The 18,418-nt window shown below is 41.2% G+C and overlaps 1 protein-coding gene across 1 annotated transcript in view; it reads left to right on the top strand.

Annotated features, from left to right (window-relative positions):
* Positions 1–2,019: 2,019 nt before the first annotated feature.
* Positions 2,020–18,418, top strand: part of LOC139550178 (insulin receptor-like) — a 123,508-nt gene continuing 107,109 nt past the window's right edge. The window contains exon 1 of the mRNA XM_071360875.1: positions 2,020–3,275. Within this exon, the coding sequence (XP_071216976.1) occupies positions 3,191–3,275 (85 nt within the window). The 5' untranslated portion in view covers positions 2,020–3,190. The remainder of the gene's footprint in view (positions 3,276–18,418) is intronic.

An 18,418-nucleotide genomic window follows, 5' to 3' on the forward strand; every position in this document is an offset into this window, starting at 1 on the left:
AGTCTGGTTGGCTGGAGTCTGGTTGGCTGGAGTGTGGTTGGCTGGAGTGTGGTTGGTTGGAGTGTGGTTGGTTGGAGTGTGGTTGGTTGGAGTGTGGTTGGTTGGAGTGTGGTTGGCTGGAGTGTGGTTGGCTGGAGTGTGGTTGGTTGGAGTGTGGTTGGTTGGAGTGTGGTTGGCTGGAGTATGGTTGGCTGGAGTCTGGTTGGCTGGAGTCTGGTTGGCTGGAGTGTGGTTGGCTGGAGTCTGGTTGGCTGGAGTCTGGTTGGCTGGAGTGTGGTTGGTTGGAGTGTGGTTGGTTGGAGTGTGATTGGTTGGAGTGTGGTTGGCTGGAGTGTGGTTGGCTGGAGTGTGGTTGGCTGGAGTGTGGTTGGCTGGAGTGTGGTTGGTTGGAGTGTGGTTGGCTGGAGTCTGGTTGGCTGGAGTCTGGTTGGCTGGAGTGTGGTTGGCTGGAGTCTGGTTGGCTGGAGTCTGGTTGGCTGGAGTGTGGTTGGCTGGAGTCTGGTTGGCTGGAGTCTGGTTGGCTGGAGTGTGGTTGGTTGGAGTGTGGTTGGTTGGAGTGTGATTGGTTGGAGTGTGGTTGGCTGGAGTCTGTTGATCAGAGCTAAAGAAGAAGGGGAAGAATTAAAATGTAATCAACAAGTGGAGATGCACATTTTTCTCCTCCTGGCCATAATTGAAAGACAAGCAGGTTTATTATTTCCACGCATTATTGATTTAACACGCAATGTATTCACGCTGTTTTGTACACTACATGGCCAAAAGTAGGTGGACACCCCTTCAAATTAGTAGATTTGGCTATTTCAGCCACACCATTGCTGACAGGTGTATAAAATCGAGCACACAGCCATGCAATCTCCATAGACAAACATTGGCGGTAGAATGGCTTTACTGAAGAGCTCAGTGACTTTCAACGTGGCACCATCATAGGATGCCACCTTTTTAACAAGTCAGTTTGTCAAATGTCTGCCCTGCTAGAGCTGCCCCGGTGAACTGTAAGTGCTGTTATTGTGAAGTGGAAAGCAGCAATGGCTTAGCCGAGAAGTGGTAGGCCACACAAGTTCACAGAACGGGACCGCCAAGTGCTGAAGCGCTTAGTGCGTAAAAATCGTCTGTCCTCGGTTGCAACACTCATTACCAAGTTCCAAACTGCCTCTGGAAGCAACGTCAGCACAAGAACTGTTCGTTAGGAGCTTCATGAAATGGGTTTCCATAGCCGAGCAGCCGCACACAGCCCTAAGATAACAATGGGCATTGCCAAATGTCAGCTGGAGTGGTGTTAAGCTCGCCGGCATTGGACTCTGGAGCAGTGGAAACGCGTTCTGTGGAGTGATGAATCACGTTTCACCATCTGGCAGTCCGACGGACTAATCCGGGTTTGGTGGATGCCAGGAGAATGCTACCTGCACCAATGCATAGTGCCAACTGCAAAGTTTGGTGGAGGAGGAATAATGGTCTGGCGCTGTTTTTTATGGTTCGGGCTAGTACCCTTAGTTCCAGTGAAGGGAAATCCGCTACAGCATACAATGACATTCTAGATGTTTCTGTGCTTCCAACTTTGTAGCAACAGTTTGGGGAAAGCATGACAATGCCCCCGTGCACAAAGCTAGGTCCATGCAGAAATGGTTTGTCGAGGTTGGAGTGGAAGAACTTGACTGGCCTGCACAGAGCCCTGACCTCAACCCCATTTGGGATGAATTGGCACACCGACTGCGAGCCAGGCGTAATCGCCCAACATCAGTGCCCGACCTCACTAATGCTCTTGTAGCTGAATGGAAACAAGTCCCCATAGCAATGTTCCAACATCTAGTGGAAAGCCTCCCCAGAAGAGTGGAGGCTGTTATAGCAGCAAAGGGGGACCAACTCCATATTAATGCCCATGATTTTGGAATGAGATGTTCGACGAGCAGGTGTCCACATACCTTTGGCCATGTAGTGTATTTATATCTTATTAACAGACGCAGTGTAGATTGTTACAGTAGGCCTATCTCCAGTCTAACTGCGTAATCCAATATACTCCAGTCCGCATTTCCCCTTCGCCCCATCTGGCTCATTTACAGGTTCTGTTTACTACTGGCGAAGGAGAGGCACAGAGAAGGGGATCCTAAGGGACTGAACAATTTTGGCCTACCTCTGTCGTAGAGTAAAATATCGACATTATATTTTGCTGTTCTCGTTGTGCAATAACCGTGTGGTCATTTTGGAAGGAGATATTCAGCAAGTTAAATCACCGAAACGCCGTTATTATGAAGAAAAATAGCAACTGACTAGCGAACGAGCAACAGCGATGACTGACAGTTGAGTGGAAATCTCAGCGTTGACTGAATCGAGTTTGCTGTTTGATTTCTTTTTTTCTCCATACACGGTTCAGATTAGTTTATATTACTTGAAGTTGTAAACGACATAGTAATCGTTAGTATTTTGCGTTTATTCAAGAAGATATGTTTGTGAAAGACAGCAGCCATGAGTAGTGACCCGTGTGTTTCGTTTACTACTGTACGCCACGCGTGCCTTGCATGAACCTGAAGTTGTCAAAAGCGAAGCTACAGAATTCAGGACTGTGCGACGGGGGAAATTGCTGCACTTTACAAGCTGCGGTTTAGGTTTTCTTTCAATGTACGGGAATAGGCAATTTACTTAGTAACTAGATACATAGCAACATCCATAGCGAGTGTTACCGGAAGCGTAATTCAATTGAGAGTTGATATCTTTCTAATCGCACAAACTTTGTGGCCTCCTGCCCATTCAGCTAACGGTAACGTTAGCTAGCAGCTAGCTAACGTTACTCCCCCTTCTCTGCAACGCTAGAGACTGCGGATTGTATCAACACTTGAAAAGACGCAATGCGATGCAATTTATTGCAAAGTGAGACTTTTCCTTTGTTTAGCCACAATGATTCTCACGGTTGCGTTTGTTTGTGGTGATTTTGAATATCCCTCTGACCTGTGCAGTTAACTAGCTGAAGCTAACCAGTGAGTTAGCTCGCTAAGTTAGCTAGTAGTGAACACGTTGGACCCTCCGCCCATTTTTCAGGGGATGACCGTTTTTATTTTTGTTTACCTGTGGTTTAACTAACAAACCAAACGACAGCTACACCTTGCCAGCTAATTTTAATCGAGTTGACTCGGATTCTTCCCCAGACAGTTGCTCTCTACTGTGTTGTCGGTCGGATATTGACTAGAGTTGAGTCAATATGTGTCCGCGGACTTTCCTTGTGTTTTTTGTGACTGCTGTCTACGTATGGAATTGTCAGCAAACGAATGGAGAAAGTACAGAAAGTAAGTAGTTAGTTAATTTATAATCTTATCTGTTGGAGATGTGTATTATATTGTTCCTAATTTGACAGAATTGTTGACATTGTGTATTAGTGTGTCAGGTTTTGGAAGGCTCTGATTTAACAAGATCGGCTATGATGACAGAAAGTCAAGCCATTTAGTTACTGGAGATTTGGAAGGACGAAGGTCAATTTTATTGTTTTTTTCTGGTTTGCATATTTGTTTTTGCCCATTAGCCACCTAATTTGATCAAAATGCGTTTGCCAACATGTACAAGTATATCCTATACATTTGCTTGGATATCAAGTCAAGATTCAAAACACAATGTACGTCATTAATTGATTAGGGGGACAAGTCGCACCTAACAAATACGTTGATTGATTGCCATGTCAATGCTTTGAGTAATTACAGCCATGACTACAAGAATGTGTGTTTAATGCTAATGTTGGCAATATTCGCATGATTATTTAAGTATCGAAGTACACAGCCTGAATAATTTAGAATGCCTGTTTTTAAATCAATTTAATAGAATAAACCATGGTTTACAGTTGTGGTGTTTTCTAAGGTCAGAACATGCACTATAAGCCATGCCAAGTATACAATGTGAAGTAAATATCTTGTAAAATTGTATGATATTAACTGGAATCACCTGCTGTGTTTACTCATGCTGATAAAAAAATTCCCTACCCATCTACCTCACTGTGGTTTAGAGATGAAGAATGTGTTTCAAGTCATTCACTGTTGTCTTGCCAACAGCAGTAAGTGGGTAAACAAAACCAGAGATTTAAAAGCAAGCACTTTATGTCAAACCATATACTTTGTAATCAATGTAGGTTGATCCTGGCACTCAGAATCAGATGCACATGTACAATTTTTTTTGCAGCACTCAATCTGATCAGATTAGATAAACCAAATGAGTTCAAATGAATGGTCAGGACTAAGGATGGATGTGGTAACATATCTTCTGTTGTTACTTAAAGTTGTTACTCTATAAACTTCCAGTAACAACTTATAGTAACAACAGAAGATAGGTGAACACGCCACGTCCATCCTTACTCCTGACAATTCATTTGAACTATTTTGGTTTATCTGATTGAGTGCTGTAAAAAATTTTGTACAAGTGCATCCGTAAAAAAAAAAACTCCAATGAAAATGCCTGGTTTGTTATACATAATTCCTTTAGACAAAACAAAATATTTGAATCTGTATTAGTTCACTCGCTGTTGTACATGTGCATCCGATTTCTTAATTTAGTGAAATCCGATTGGGTGCCAGGATAACGCTGCATTGATTTCAAAAGTGTCTGGTTTGACATGGTGCTCTCTTATTAATCTCTCATTTTGTTTACCAAAGAGGTAAAACATGGATTTACTTCATTCGCTGTTGTCTTGCCAACAGCAGTAAGTAGGTAAACAAAAGGAGAGATTAAAAGAGAGAAAGTGCCCTCTATTTTTAGGCTATAATGCCGTTTTATCGTGGCACTGGAGACGATCAGGTCTGGTTTCACTAAATCAGTTCAAACAAATGGCCTTAGAATGGATGTGGTTTTAAACACCATTTCTGTTAGACTAGAGGCTAAAGTAAAAAAGTACACCATTCTGGGTGCTGTTTGTCAACGGTCTATTTGGAGGGCTTCAGAAATAGAGAAATAAATATAGCCATCCTTGTGACACACTTGGCTTTGCTATAGTAGAGGAAACATTGGCCTCTGTTCAGTCCCCATCTGTCATTGCTTTTATCCTAAAAAGTGTTGTTTTTCTGCCGTCACTTAGCTCAACATTTTCGTCCATAGTTAAAAAGATAAGAATAATAGCTAATAACTAAGACATGGGAATTTTTATTTAAACAATGTAAATGTGATAAAATCCAGACAAGTCTTCAAACACAGATCTAGCACCTCTCTGATTCAGAGGAGTTGGGTTAAATGCGGAAGACACATTTCAGTTGAATGCATTCAGTTGTACAACTGACTAGGTATCCCCCTTTCCCTTTAGTGTGGGGAGGATTTGCTGTAGGTCTGTTTGAAGGAACTAGTGGTTTGGTCTGGGAGATGGATGCATCTCTGCATGGTGGGTCTGTGTGCCTTCCAAATGGCTCCCTATGTAGTGCACTACTTTAGACCAGGGCCCTATGGCACCCTATTACCTATGTAGTGCACTACTTTTGACTAGGGATGCACGATATATCGGTGAACATATCAGAATCGTCCGATATTAGCTAAAAATGCCAACATCGGTATCATGCCGATGTCTAGTTTAACGCCGATGTTAAAAACCGATGTCAAAGCTACCGTGCATACAGTTGAAGTCCGAAGTTTACATACACCTTAGCCAAATACATTTAAACTCAGGTTTTCACAATTCCTGACATTTAATCCTAGTAAAAATTCCCTGTCTTATGTCAGTTAGGATCACCACTTTATCTTAAGAATGTGAAATGTCAGAATAATAGTTGAGAGAATGATTTATTTGAGCTTTTATTTATTTCATCACATTCCCAGTGGGTCAAATTTACATACGCTCAATTAGTATTTGGTAGCATTGCCTTTAAATTGTTTAACTTGGGTCAAATGTTTCGGGTAGCCTTCCACAAGCTTCCCACAATAAGTTGAGTGAATTTTGGCCCATTCCTCCTGACAGAGCTGGTGTAACTGAGTCAGGTTTGTAGGCCTCCTTGCTCGCACACACTTTTTCAGTTCTGCCAACAAATTTTCTATAGGATTGAGGTCAGGGCTTTGTAATGGCCACTCCAATACCTTGACGTTGTTGTCCTTAAGCCATTTTTCCACAACTTTGGAAGTATGCTTGGGGTCATTGTCCATTTGGAAGACCCATTTGCGACCAAGCTTTAACTTCCTGACTGATGTCTTGAGATGTTGCTTCAATATATCCACACAATTTTCCTACCTCATGATGCCATCTATTTTGTGAAGTGCACCAGTCCCTCCTGCAGCAAAGCACCCCCACAACATGATGCTGCCACCCCCGTGCTTCACGGTTGGGATGGTGTTCTTCGGCTAAGAAGCCTCCCCCTTTTTCCTCCAAACATAACGATGGTCATTATGGCCAAACAGTTCTATTTTTGCTTCATCAGACCAGAGGACATTTCTCCAAAATAATTTTTTTTTTAAGCGAGACAACTTAAAGGTGAAATCTGTCTGTTGCCCAATGCTAACGTTATAAGCAGCCAGCTAGCTTCATCTGGCTAGTGAGGCTCGACCGGACCGGGTTATGTGTTGTGAAGCTAGCCACAATAGTGGAATTTGCATTTTGCCTTCAAAAATAAAAGTATGTCATTGACAGTGATGCAAATGAATAATAGTAGAATTATGCCATTCTTTTATTTTGAAGGCTATCCGCAAAGTCCACTATTGTGGCTCATCCTTATTGTGGCTAGCTTCACAATAGATAGGTCTGACCACCATTAATCAAATAAGAACTGTCTTATAGCAACTGAAACAGATGATGTCATTTTGCTATGTTTTTGGGGAAGAACATTGTTTGCATCCATGAGCTAGCTAGCTTTTATTTTTTTATGGCCAGCACTAAGTGCGTGAGAACTTTACCAGCATCATAGCATACGTATTAGAGGTCGGCCGATTTAATCGGAATGGCCAATTTAATTAGGGCCGATTTTCAAGTTTTCATAACAATCGGTAATCGACATTTTTGGACAACGATTATGGCCGATTTACATTGCACTCCAGGAGGAGACTGCGTGGCAGGCTGACTACCTGTTATGCGAGTGCAGCAAGGAGCCAAGGTAAGGTGCTAGCTAGCATTAAACGTATCTTATAAAAATCAATCAATCTTAACATAATCACTAGTTAACTACACATGGTTGATGATATTACTAGTTCATCTAGCTTGTCCTGCGTTGCATATAATTGATGCAGTGCCTGTTAATTTATCATTGAATCACAGCCTACTTCGCCAAACGGGTGATTTAACAAGCGCATTCGCGAAAAAAGCACCGTTGTTGCACCATTGTGTACCCAACCCTAAACATCAATGCCTTTCTTAAAATCAATACACAAGTATATATTTTTAAACCTGCATATTTAGTTAATATTGCCTGCTAACATGAATTTCTTTTAACTAGGGAAATTGTGTCACTTCTCCTGCGTTCTGTGCAAGAAGAGTCAAGGTATATGCAGCAGTTTGGGCCGCCTGGCTCGTTGCGTACTGTGTGAAGACCATTTCTTCCTAACAAAGACCGTAATTAATTAATTTGCCAGAATTGTAAATAATTATGACATAACATTGAAAGTTGTGCAATGTAACAGCAATATTTAGACTTATGGATGCCACCCATTAGACAAAATACAGAAAAGTTCCGTATTTCACTGAAAGAATAAACTTTTTGTTTTCGAAATGATAGTTTCCGGATTTTACCATATTAATGACCTAAGGCTCGTATTTCTGTGTGTTATATTATAATTAATTCTATGATTTGATAGAGCAGTCTGACTGAGCGATGGTAGGCAGCTGCAGGCTCGTAAGCATTCATTCAAACAGCACTTTCCTGCATTTGCCAGCAGCTTTTCGCTGTGCTTCAAGCATTGCGCTGTTTATGACTTCAAGCCTATCAACTCCCGAGATTAGGCTGGCAATACTAAAGTACCTATTAGGACATCCAATAGTCAAAGTTATATGAAATAGAAATGGTAAAGAGAGAAATAGTCCTATAATAAATACAACCTAAAACTTCTTACCTGGGAATATTGAAGACTCATGTTAAAAGGAACCACCAGCTTTCATATGTTCTGAGCAAGGAACTTAAACGTTTGCTTTTTTACATGGCACATATTGCACTTTTACTTTCTTCTCCAACACTGTGGTTTTGCATTATTTAAACTAAATTGAACATGTTTCATTATTTGAGACTACATTTATTTTATTGATGTATTATATTAAGTTAAAAATAATTGTTCATTCAGTATTGTTTTAATTGTCATTATTACAAATATATATAAAAATCGGCCGATTTTAATCGGTATCGGCTTTTTTTGGCCCTCCAATAATCGGTATTGGGGTTGAAAAATCATAATCGGTCGACCTCTAGTACGTATCGATGAATCATTGTGACATATGAAATACGAGTGATAGTGTAATCAATGTGTAATGACTACGTTAAAAATGTATGAACGCGTTAAATTATTATGTGACGTGCAGTCCTATTCAGGTCCTGATTGGTCAACAAGCTTATTTGACACGTCAAATAGTGTTTCCTTGTTTGCAGACTTGTTTTGTACAGCTTTGACAGTGCTACTCTATCTTTTCTGACACGTAAAGGCCCAAACGCGTTCCATAGAAATCCTGGTTGAGAATGAAACGTTTGAACAAATGAACAACGAAACAGCAAGTAAGTTAAAGAAATAGGTTTTGATTATGTTCTACTGGTAATGGGGACATAAGTAAATGCAAACAAAACGACTTTTTGTCAGTGTGTGTAACCTTTATTTAACTAGGCAAGTCAGGTAAGAACAAATTCTTATTTACAATGATGGCCCGGACGACGCTGGGCCAATTGTGCGCCGCCCTATGGGACTCACAATCACGGCCGGATGTGATACAGCCTGGATTCGAACCAGGGACTGTAGTGACGCCTCTTGCACTGAGATGCAGTGCCTTAGACCGCTGCGTCCTTGTGTGTGTTAAGCATTCTAGTACATTTAAATAGTACAAAAAGGCAGGTAAAATGTTAAATATCGGTTATCAGTATCTGTTTTTTTTGGCAAGGAAAATATTGGATATCGTTATCCGCCAAAAATGTCATCTGGGTGCATCACTACTTTTGACTGTGGCCTAAACGGCTCTGATCGAAAGTAGTGCGATTTATAGGGAATAGGGTGCCTTTTGGGATGCAGCTCAACCCTATGTAGCCACAATCAACACATCCAACACAAGAAGGAAAGAAGATATGGTTTCTGTTCGCTCTGTCTGGACGTGGTGACTCACTCGTGTGATGTTTTCACTATTTGACATAGTGTGGTAGACTTCTGTAGGCTTGGGCTACTATGAGATGAAATAGGCCTGGGCCTACTCTTTCACCACCTTTTCTGCACTATTTATGTATGTAGGCTACACCTGGAAGTTAACCCTGTTAAACAGCCTTTGACTAGCAACATTGCAGGGAATCGAACGCTTGGCTAACACCTCTGTGCTTGTTTCGAACGCTAACGCAGCCGAGTGTGGCTTCTGGTTTTGGCTCATGTGACCCGCAGAGAGAGTTGAAAAAACAAACAAATAATAACGTGAAGCTACCTTAAATTAAAAACTGGAAAGAGGAGGGTTGCGATTGGGTAATGTCATCAGACCAGTTTGTGCTAGATTCTGTTCCGACTGAGACATAATTCATAAACAAGTTGTGTAATTGCTCGGCTGCTGGCTCTGGCTGGCCCCCTTCTCGCTCCTCTCCAACTTGACAGTGAACCTCCGATAGAGAGCGAGGCAGACGAGAGAAACTTGGGCCTCACTGAAAGTGTTTCATAACATTGACTGACCAATGCCTTGGCTGGACCAAGCCACTGTACTGTCTCTCTGTAGGCTATGTTATGAAGGACTTGTAAAATGGCTTTCTAGTTTTAACCAACTACCTTGATCAAAATGGGCCATTCTGGCTGATCAAAAGGCTAAATGAAACAAATCTTTTAGGGAAAAAAATACAAAACAAAATGTACATTACATTTACTTCTTACATCATACATTTACATCGTCCCATTTTTTTGACATACTGAAGGATTAAGTATGGGCATAAATTAAGCAATATTTTTTGTTGTCTAATCTGTATGCACAAGTCTCAGCCTCGTTCCACATGATAGAATATCTTGCATTCTATTTCTGCCTGCTATGTTTGTGCAACATCCATTGTGCTCCCAGCCTGCCAACCAACATACAATAGTTCACCGCAGGTCGCCAATTACATCATCTGAAATGGTCAGGTTTTTATACCAGACAGTATGAATCTATCCCAGAAGTGTGCCTCGAGCTGGCCTAGCAGGTAACACCGCCGCCCGCAGTACATCATTCCATAAGCGCAGGCTTATTTTATTTTAAAAGTTTTCAATTCTCTAGTCAGAAAAGTCTGTATAGCGTTCTCCCGCTAGAATGAACGATATGCATCTTCTAGTGATCTGTTGATAAGACAGGCGCCTGTCAGTCAAAGCCAGCCATGACTGGGAGACACTGCTGGTTTGTCAGTCTGCTGCCCCGATAGGTTTTTGTTGTTGGTACCGGTGTTGTTTTTTTGTGCTTTGTGTTTTTGCTGCAATCTAATTTATTTTCCCGGAGGAAGGAGAGCATGATGCTTCTTAATAGTCTCTTGTGAGTGAATGTACACGTCCCATTTAATGGAAGTGGTAACGATGAGTTGAAATCCACTTAATTATTGTTTTATTGGCCTATACAGCCAAAGGCTATTTAATGGTCTTTGATTGATGACTGAACAGCTTGTGTTGACTAGTTTATAAAAGGTGACACACTGACTGAATATAGTCTCCTATATCCCGTGGCTACTCATAAATCATACCATGTAGTTATATATTTTGCATCGGGACAAGTAAAAATATATGGTTTGTATTTTGTTAGGATTCAAAGTAGGGCTGGGACGATACCAGATACCAGATACTCGTTAATATCGTAATAAGGAAACAAAACACAAAGCGGATTTAACTTCTTTAGGAAACATTTATTTTCCAAGCTATAGGACACATTTTACATACTGCTGGACTAAAGAGTTTGTTCTGCTTCGTGTTAAATATTTTTTTTGCCAATGAAAAAATATTATGATAACGATATTCTCCCGGCCCTAATTCGAAGCCCATGTCAAGACTTGCCAGTGAACGGTAAAGTGATTCGTCAGTGTAGCCTAGTGATGATGAGTTTGAACTAACAACTCTTTTTTTGTACAGATCTTTTAGGTGAACTGAACCGAATTGCGTCGGTGAGAGAGCGGTTCATTTGGCTCCCTAATTTGCATACCTGAAGGCTACTAACAGTTTTTGGCGAATTATGAAAACACTCGAAGATGTTGAATCAGCAGGAACAACGGGTAGTGATCCTCATTCTGGTCCCCAAAATAAAATGAACAGATTGAAGGTTAATAAAGCTAATGTTATGATACTTGGTATGGTATTATTACAGATATTGATACAGAGTGCATTTGGAAAGTATTCAGACCCCTTGACTTTTTCCACATTTTTGTTACATTACAGCCTTATTCTAAATTGATTAAGTCGTTTTCTCCCCGTCATCAATCTACACACAATACCCCATAATGATAAAGCAAAAACAGGTTTTTAAAAATGGTTGATTTCTAAAAATTATAAGTGCTGTCAAAAACATGATTTATATATGTTTCCACACTGAGGTTGAAATAATGCTGTGAAAATGTGAACATTTGGAAAATTCCCTTTTAGTATAAGAACTGTTTTGAAAAGGCCGCCTGAAATTTCAACCTGTTTTGGTGGGGTGGAGTTTTGGCCTTTCATGGTGACATCACCAGGAGGTAAATTAGCTCATTGGCAGAGGGGTTTAGAACCCTCTTATCTATCACATGCATTGGGGCAGGTAGCGTTGTAGCGGCATCCGCCAAACCCAGATTCGTCTGTCGGACAGCCAGATGGTGAAGCGTGATTCATCACTCCGGAGAACGTGTTTCCACTGCTCTACAGTACAATGTCGGCGAGCTTTACACCACTCCAGCCGGCGCTTGGCATTTTGCGTGGTGATCTTAGGCTTCTGTGCGGCTGCTCGGCCATGAAAACCCATTTCATGAATCTCCCAACGAACAGTTATTGTGCTGACGTTGTTTCCAGAGGCAGTTTGGAACTCGGTAGTGAGTGTTGCAACTGAGGACAGGCGTTTTTTTTTTTTTTTTTTTACGCTCTTCAGCACTCGGCAGTTCCGTTCTGTGAGCTTGTGTGGCCTACCACTTCGCGACTGAGCCGTTGTTGCTCCTAGACCTTTTCACTTCACAATAACAGCACTTAAAGTTGACCGGAACAGCTCTAGCAGGGCAGAAATTTCACAAACTCAGTTGAAAGGTGGCATCCTATGATGGTGTCACATTGAAAGTCACTGAGCTCTTCAATAAGGCCTTTCTACTGCCAATGTTTGTCTATGGAGATTGCATGGCTGTGTGCTCTATTTTGTACACCTGTCAGCAACGGGTGTGGCCAAAATAGCCAAATCTACTCATTTGAAGGGGTGTCCACATACTTTTATGTATACAGTATACAGTGCATTCAGAAAGTTTTCAGCCCCCTGACTTTTTTTAAGTTACAGCCTTATTTGTTTCTACACACTACCCCATAATGACAAAGCGAAAACAGGTTTTTAGAAATGTTGGCAAATGTATTATAAATAAAAAAACATACCTTATTTACATAAGTAAATTTGCTATGAGACTTGAAATTTGAGCTCAGGTGCATCCTGTTTCCATAGCACATCCTTGAGATGTTTCTACAACTTGATTGGAGTACACCTGTGGTCAATTAGGTTTGTGTTATGGCACAGATCTGGAGAAGGGTACAGTTAAAGTCAGAAGTTTACATATACCTTAGCCAAATACATTTAAACTCAGTTTTTCACAATTCCTGACATTTAATCCTAGTAAAAGTCCCCTGTCTTAAGTTAGTTAGATCACCACTTTATTGTAAGGATGTGAAATGTCAGAATAATAGTAGAGAATGATTTATTTCAGCTCTTATTTCTTTCATCACATTCCCAGTGGTTCAGAAGTTTACATACACTCAATTAGTATTTGGTAGCATTGCCTTTTAAATTGTTTAACTTGGGTCAATGTTTCGGGTAGCTTTCCACTAGCTTCCCACAATAAGTTGGGTGAATTTTGGCCCATTCCTCCTGACAGAGCTGGTGTAACTGAGTCAGGTTTGTAGGCCTCCATGCTCGCACACGCTTTTTCAGTTCTGCCCACAAATTTTCTATGGGATTGAGGTCAGGGCTTTGTGATGGCCACTCCAATACCTTGACGTTGTTGTCCTTAAGCCATTTTGCCCCAACTTTGGAAGTATGCTTGGGGTCATTGGCCATTTGGAAGACCCATTTGCGGCCAAGCTTTAACTTCCTGACTGGTGTCTTGAGATGTTGCTTCAATATATCCACACACTTTTCCTCCGTCATGATGCCATCTATTTTGTGAAGTGCACCAGTCCCTCCTGCAGCAAAACACCCCCACAACATGATGCTGCCACCCCCGTGCTTCACGGTTGGGATGGTGTTCTTCGGCTTGCAAGCCTCCCCCTTTTCCCTCCAAACATAACAATGGTCATTATGGCCAAACAGTTCTATTTTTGTTTCATCAGACCAGAGGACATTTCTCCAAAAAGTACCATCTTTGTCCCCGTGTGCAAACTGTAATCTGGCTTTTTAAAGGCGGTTTTGGAGCAGTGGCTTCTTCCTTGCTGAGTGGCCTTTCAGGTTATGTCGATATAGGACTCGTTTTACTGTGGATATAGATACTTTTGTACCTGTTTCCTCCAGCATTTCACAAGGTCCTTTGCTGCTGTTCTGGGATTGATTTGCACTTTTCGCACCTAGGTACGTTCATCTCTAGGAGACAGAACGCTTCTCCTTCCTGAGTGGTATGACGGCTGCGTGGTCCCATAGTGTTTATACTTGCGTACTATTGTTTGTATAGATGAACGTGGTACCTTCTGGCATTTGGAAATTGCTCCTAAGGATGAACCACACTTGTGGAGGTCTACAAAACAAAATTCTGTGGTCTTAGCTTATTTCTTTGATTTTCCAATGATGTCAAGCAAAGAGGCACTGAGTTAGGCCTTGAAATACATCTACAGGTACACTTCCAATTGACTCAAATGATGCCTTAGAATAAGGCTGTAATGTGACAAAATGGGGAGAAAGTCAAGGGGTCTGAATACTTTAGGAATACACTAGTATCGTCTGTATGAAAGAGCCGTGGCAACAGAATACACTATAGTATCGTCCGTATGAAAGAGCCTTGGCAACAGAATACACTATAGTATCGTCCGTATGAAAGAGCCTTGGCAATAGAATACACTATAGTATCGTCCGTATGAAAAAGCCTTGGCAACAGAATACACTACAGTATCGTCTGTATGAAAGAGCCTTGGCAACAGAATACACTATAGTATCGTCCGTATGAAAAAGCCTTGGCAACAGAATACACTACAGTATCGTCTGTATGAAAGAGCCTTGGCAACAGAATACACTATAGTATCGTCCGTATGAAAAAGCCTTGGCAACAGAATACACTATAGTATCGTCTGTATGAAAGAGCCTTGGCAACAGAATACACTAGTATCGTCTGTATGAAAGAGCCTTGGCAACAGAATACACTAGTATCGTCTGTATGAAAGAGCCTTGGCAACAGAATACACTAGTATCGTCTGTATGAAAGAGCCTTGGCAACAGAATACACTAGTATCGTCTGTATGAAAGAGCCTTGGCAACAGAATACACTATAGTATTGTCTGTATGGAAGAGCCTTGGCAACCGAATACACTACAGTATCGTCTGTATGAAAGAGCCTTGGCAACAGAATACACTAGTATCGTCTGTATGAAAGAGCCTTGGCAACAGAATACACTATAGTATCGTCTGTATGGAAGAGCCTTGGCAACCGAATACACTACAGTATCGTCTGTATGAAAGAGCCTTGGCAACAGAATACACTGTAGTATCGTCTGTATGAAAGAGCCTTGGCAACAGAATACACTATAGTATCGTCTGTATGAAAGAGCCTTGGCAACAGAATACACTGTAGTATCGTACGTATGAAAGAGCCTTGGCAACAGAATACACTGTAGTATCGTCTGTATGGAAGAGCCTTGGGAACCGAATACACTACAGTATCCATTTGCATAAAAGTGTCAGTTACAATTTCTTACATACAAATCAATATTGTTCATATAGATAGTAAAACGTACAGGGCCCAAAATCTACCTTTACGGGACAACTTTAGCAACATTAAGGAACCCTGACTTAACACCTCTACCATCTACCTCCAGTATGATAGCACTGATAAATAAAAACCTGTTTTTAATCTACCTCCAGTATGAATGCCACCAATAAATAAAAGCTGTGAGCTGCTGTTTTGTTTTACGTTACGCAATGTCAAAAAGGAAATGTGGAAGTGAATGTAGCTGGTGAATTTGGGAATGACTGAAGTATCATCATCTGTCTAGAGGAGCTAGAGAAGCTAGACTTTTCACTGCGGAGCTGGGGTCAATCTAGAACTCAGGAGATTCATTGACATTCTAATTCTAGAATTGCGAAGTGCCATCTATGAGGATTTTAGTGTTTCAGTATACTTCCTTGAGTTTATTGGAATTGGCCATAACCCTGCCTCAGACTATTTGGCACATTTCCTAGGGGGTCAATCTAGAATGGAAAAGTACCATCTTGTATCTATTTCCACTTGCTGTGTGTGCCTGCAGATGAAATAATGATTAGGATGCTAGTCTTTGCCTGAGCAAACCAGCAAGCTTTTCAAACACATTCCCTAGAGGCACAGTTCCTAAAAGCTTCAGCAATTATTCACCAATCCCTATCTAGTACATTAATAACATTGTAGATATTTTTTGAATAATTTTAGAGCATCATAGACAGTTTCTCAGACTGGTTAAATACCACTAATCCTTTTTTAAAAGCTATGCAGTAATCATTCTGAATGTCCTTACTGTACTGAAGTCTGAAATCTGTTATTTATTATTGATGAAGTGGTTGTACAACCCAACTATTATTGGTATTGATTACATTGTCGTCTGCTCCGTCAGTGTCTCCCTGACCTTGGCTCCAGCAATATATACTGAACAAAAATAAACGTGACATGCAACAATTTCAACGATTTTCCTGAGTTACAGTTCATATAAGGAAATCAGTCAAATAAATACATTAGGCACTAATCTATGGATTTCACCTGACTGGGAAGGGGCGTAGCCAATCCCCACTGGGGAGCCAGGCCTGGCCAATCATAATGAGTTTTCCCCCCACAAAAAGTATTTATTAAAGGCAGAAATACTCCTCAATTTCATCAGCTCCCCGGGTGGCTGGTGTCAGACAATCCCGCAGGTGAAGCAGCCGTATGTGGATGTCCTGGGCTGGCATGGTTACACCAGGTCTGCGGTTGTGAGGCCGGTTTAACGTACTGCCAAATTCTCTAAAATTACGCTGGAGGCGGCTTATTGTAGAGAAATGAACATTAAGTTCTCTGGCAACAGCTCTGGTGGACATTTCTCCAGTCAGCATGCCAATTTCACACTCCCTCAACTTGAGACATCTATGACATTGTGTTGTGTGACAAAACTGTACCATTTAGTGGCCTTTTGTCCCCAGCACAAGGTACACTTGTGTAATGATCATGCTGTTTTAATCAGGTTCTTGATATGCCACAACCATCAGTTGGATGGATAACTTGGCAAAGGAGAAATGCTCACTAACAGGGATGTAAAGACATTTGAGAGAAATTCGTTTTTTGTGCGTATGGAACATTTCTGGGATCTTTTATTTCAGCTCATGGAACATGTGACCAACACATTACATGTTGCATTTATATTTTTGTTCAGTATAATGTTGCAAAACAACAAACCAACCAGGCTACCTGCAGCAGTCACCCAGTGAAACCTTGAAAATAAGTATTTCAATAGTTGCTGTGTGTTTGTGTTCTTCCTGAGGCCAACAGGGTAGGACAGGGAGGCCCGGGGAGAATATGTAAACATCCCAAATTGCACCCTATTCCCTATGTAGGGAATAGGGTGGCATTTGGGACACATCCCATGCTGAGTTAAGGCAGGCTGTCCACTACGTCCGTCTGTCGTCTGCAGGAGACACACACACACACACACACACACACACATCTGGCCCTGCGCCTGTCTGCCTGCTGATGTCTACTCTGCTGCCAGACCAGGGCCTCAAACTAACTGTGTGGTCAACTTACCATTTTGTTTTCACTAAAGCATTATTTATACAGTCTCATTGAGATTTAAATCTCTTTAACAAGAGAGACCTGGTCTGTAAGACGTGTGTGTGTGTGTGTTTATGTACAGTTGAAGTCGGAATTTTACATACACTAAGGTTGGAGTCATTAAAACTAGTTTTTCAACCTCTCCACAAATTTCTAGTTAGCAAACTATAGTTTTGGCAAGTCGGTTAGGACATCTACTTTGTGCATGACACAAGTAATTTGTCCAACAGTTGTTTACAGACAGATTATTTCACTTATGTTTCACTGTATCACAATCCCAGTGGGTCAGAAGTTTACATACGTTAAGTTGACTGTGCCTTTAAACAGCTTGGAAAATTCCAGAAAATGTCATGGATTTAGAAGCTTCTGATAGGCTAATTGACATGATTTGAGTCAATTGGAGGTGTACCTGTGGATGTATTTCAAGGCCTACCTTCAAACTCAGTGCCTCTTTGCTTGACATCATGGGAAAATCTAAAGAAATCAGCCAAAACCTCAGGAAAAACATTTTTAGACCTCCACAAGTCTTGTTCATCCTTAGGAGCAATTTCCAAACGCCTGAAGGTACCACGTTCATCTGTACAAACAATAGTACGCAAGTATAAACACCATCAAATCCCCCAAAAAATGTCACATACACATGGTTAGCAGATGTTAATGCAAATGTAGTGAAATACTTGTGCTTCTAGTTCCGACCGTGCAGTAATATCTAACAAGTAATCTAACAATTTCACAACAACAACCTTATACACACAAGTGTAAAGGAATGAATAAGAATATGTACATAAAAATATATGGATGAGCGATGGCCGAACGGCATAGGCAAGATGCAGTAGATGGTATAGAGTACAGTAAATACATATGAGATGAGTAATGTAGGGTATGTAAACATAAAATAAAGTGGCATTGTTTAAAGTGGCTAGTGATACATTTATTACATCCAATTTTTTATTATTAAAGTGGTTAGAGATTGAGTCAGAATGTTGGCAGCAGCCTCTCTATGTTAGTGATGGCTGTTTAGCAGTCTGATGGCCTTGAGATAGAAGCTGTTTTTCAGTCTCTCGGTCCCAGCTTTGATGCACCTGTACTGACCTCGCCTTCTGGATGATAGCGGGGTGAACAGCAGTGGCTCGGGTGGTTGTTGTCCTTGATAATCTTTTTGGCCTTCCTGTGAC

This window comes from Salvelinus alpinus, chromosome 23 (assembly GCF_045679555.1).
Source record: "Salvelinus alpinus chromosome 23, SLU_Salpinus.1, whole genome shotgun sequence".
NCBI classification, from domain to species: domain Eukaryota; kingdom Metazoa; phylum Chordata; class Actinopteri; order Salmoniformes; family Salmonidae; genus Salvelinus; species Salvelinus alpinus.